General features: G+C 39.9%; 1 protein-coding gene across 1 annotated transcript; it reads right to left on the bottom strand.

Moving 5' to 3' along the window:
• Positions 1-416: 416 nt before the first annotated feature.
• LOC114087901 (olfactory receptor 11G2-like) lies at positions 417-1,382 on the bottom strand. The gene has a single exon (XM_027929409.2). It carries the CDS (start codon positions 1,356-1,358, stop codon positions 417-419), a length of 942 nt encoding a protein of 313 aa, XP_027785210.2. The 5' UTR covers positions 1,359-1,382.
• Positions 1,383-1,606: the final 224 nt, after the last annotated feature.

Below are 1,606 nucleotides of genomic sequence, written 5' to 3'. Positions count from 1 at the left end.
ACTTTCCCATTTGTAAAATTTGACCATATTTTAGAAAACTGTAGCCCACAAATTCTAGAAAATGATAAAAAATTTAAAATATATAGGGCTGGGGATGTGGCTCAAGCGGTAACACGCTCGCCTGGCATGTGCGGAGTGCTGGGTTCGATCCTCAGCACCACATAAAATAAAATAAAGATGTTGTGTCCACTGAAATCTGAAAAATAAATATTAAAAAATTCTCTCTCTCTCTTTAAAAAAATAAAAAACATATAAATGAAACAAAAATAAAAATGAATAAAACAAATAATAAATAAAAATAAAATATGTAAAAATAATTAAAAAATCAATATCAAAGATATTCTGAATGATATCATTTAATTTTCTTTTTTAAAAAAGGTAAAATCAGATTGTTTCATGATCTTTTAAACAGACTCTTAGTGATATATTCCCAGTAATTTCTTCATTGCCTGCTTCATATCAGTGTTCCTCAGACTATATATGACAGGATTAATGAATGGAGTAAAAACAGAATAAAACAGAGTCACAATCTTCTGCATCCCAGCTTCATGCTCAGATGTTGGGTGCACATACATGACCATTACTGAGCCATAGAAGAGTGAGACCACAGCTAGGTGAGACCCACAGGTGGAAAAGGCCTTTCTTTTTCCAGCTGCTGATGGGACCTTTAATACAGCTCTGAGGACAAGGACATAAGACCCCATGATGAAGAGAAAGGGGATAAATAAAAGCAGGGAGCTTAAGGTGGAGCTCATCAACTCTATTACAGGGTGTCTGGAACATGTAAGGGCTAACAGAGGACCTGGATCACATAGGAAATGGTCAATAATCCTGGATCCACAGAAAGACATCTGGGAAATGACAGTGATTGGAATCAGGAACCAGAGGAAGCCAAGTATCCAGCAGGTGGCCACAAGGATGTTGCATAGATGCCCAGTCATAAGAGTGGGGTAGTGTAGGGGCCTGCAGATGGCAAGGTACCGATCAAATGCCATCACTGCCAGGAAGAAGCATTCTGCAGAGCCCAAGGAGAAGAAGAAATAGAACAGAAGGAAGCACCCAGAGAAGGAGATGACCTTGGTGTCAGATAGGAAGTTGGCCAACATGTTGGGGACTGTGGAGGTGACATACCAGATCTCCAGGAAGGAGAAGTTGGCCAGCAGGATGTACATGGGGGTGTGTAGTCTCTGATCCCAGTGCACGGCACAGATGATGGAACCATTGCCCATGAGGGTCAGGAGGTAGACAGTGGAGAAGAGCACGAAGAGGAGGATCTGCCTCTCCCTGGGGCCAGGGAAGCCCAGGAGGATGAAGCCAGTGATGGTGCTGGAGTTGCTGGGAGAGCTGAAGGTTTTCATGTGTCTGTGAGCTGTAAAATCACCTGCAATTACTAAAAAACCGTGCAAAGACAATTACAACCCAGATATATTTTTAAGTCATCTTTACAAATTCAATAAACATTTATACAGCAATAGCCAGCTTTTTTGTAATCTTGAAATATTGTCCTGTTTAATAATACTAGAAGTCAGTGAGTATCAGTAGATAGACAGTTTTCTTTACTATGAAATCTATGGAAACATCCATAGTATATAAATCTATACCTTCA

Source organism: Marmota flaviventris, chromosome 2, assembly GCF_047511675.1.
Source record: "Marmota flaviventris isolate mMarFla1 chromosome 2, mMarFla1.hap1, whole genome shotgun sequence".
In the NCBI taxonomy this organism is placed as follows: Eukaryota; Metazoa; Chordata; class Mammalia; order Rodentia; family Sciuridae; genus Marmota; species Marmota flaviventris.
The sequence above is the reverse complement of the archived record's forward strand: the minus strand, read 5'-3'. Positions and strand labels throughout refer to the sequence as shown.

Bases quoted from the DNA above. Each gene is read 5' to 3' on its own strand.
- LOC114087901 (XM_027929409.2), bottom strand. From the start codon at position 1,358: ATGAAAACCTTCAGCTCTCCCAGCAACTCCAGCACCATCACTGGCTTC.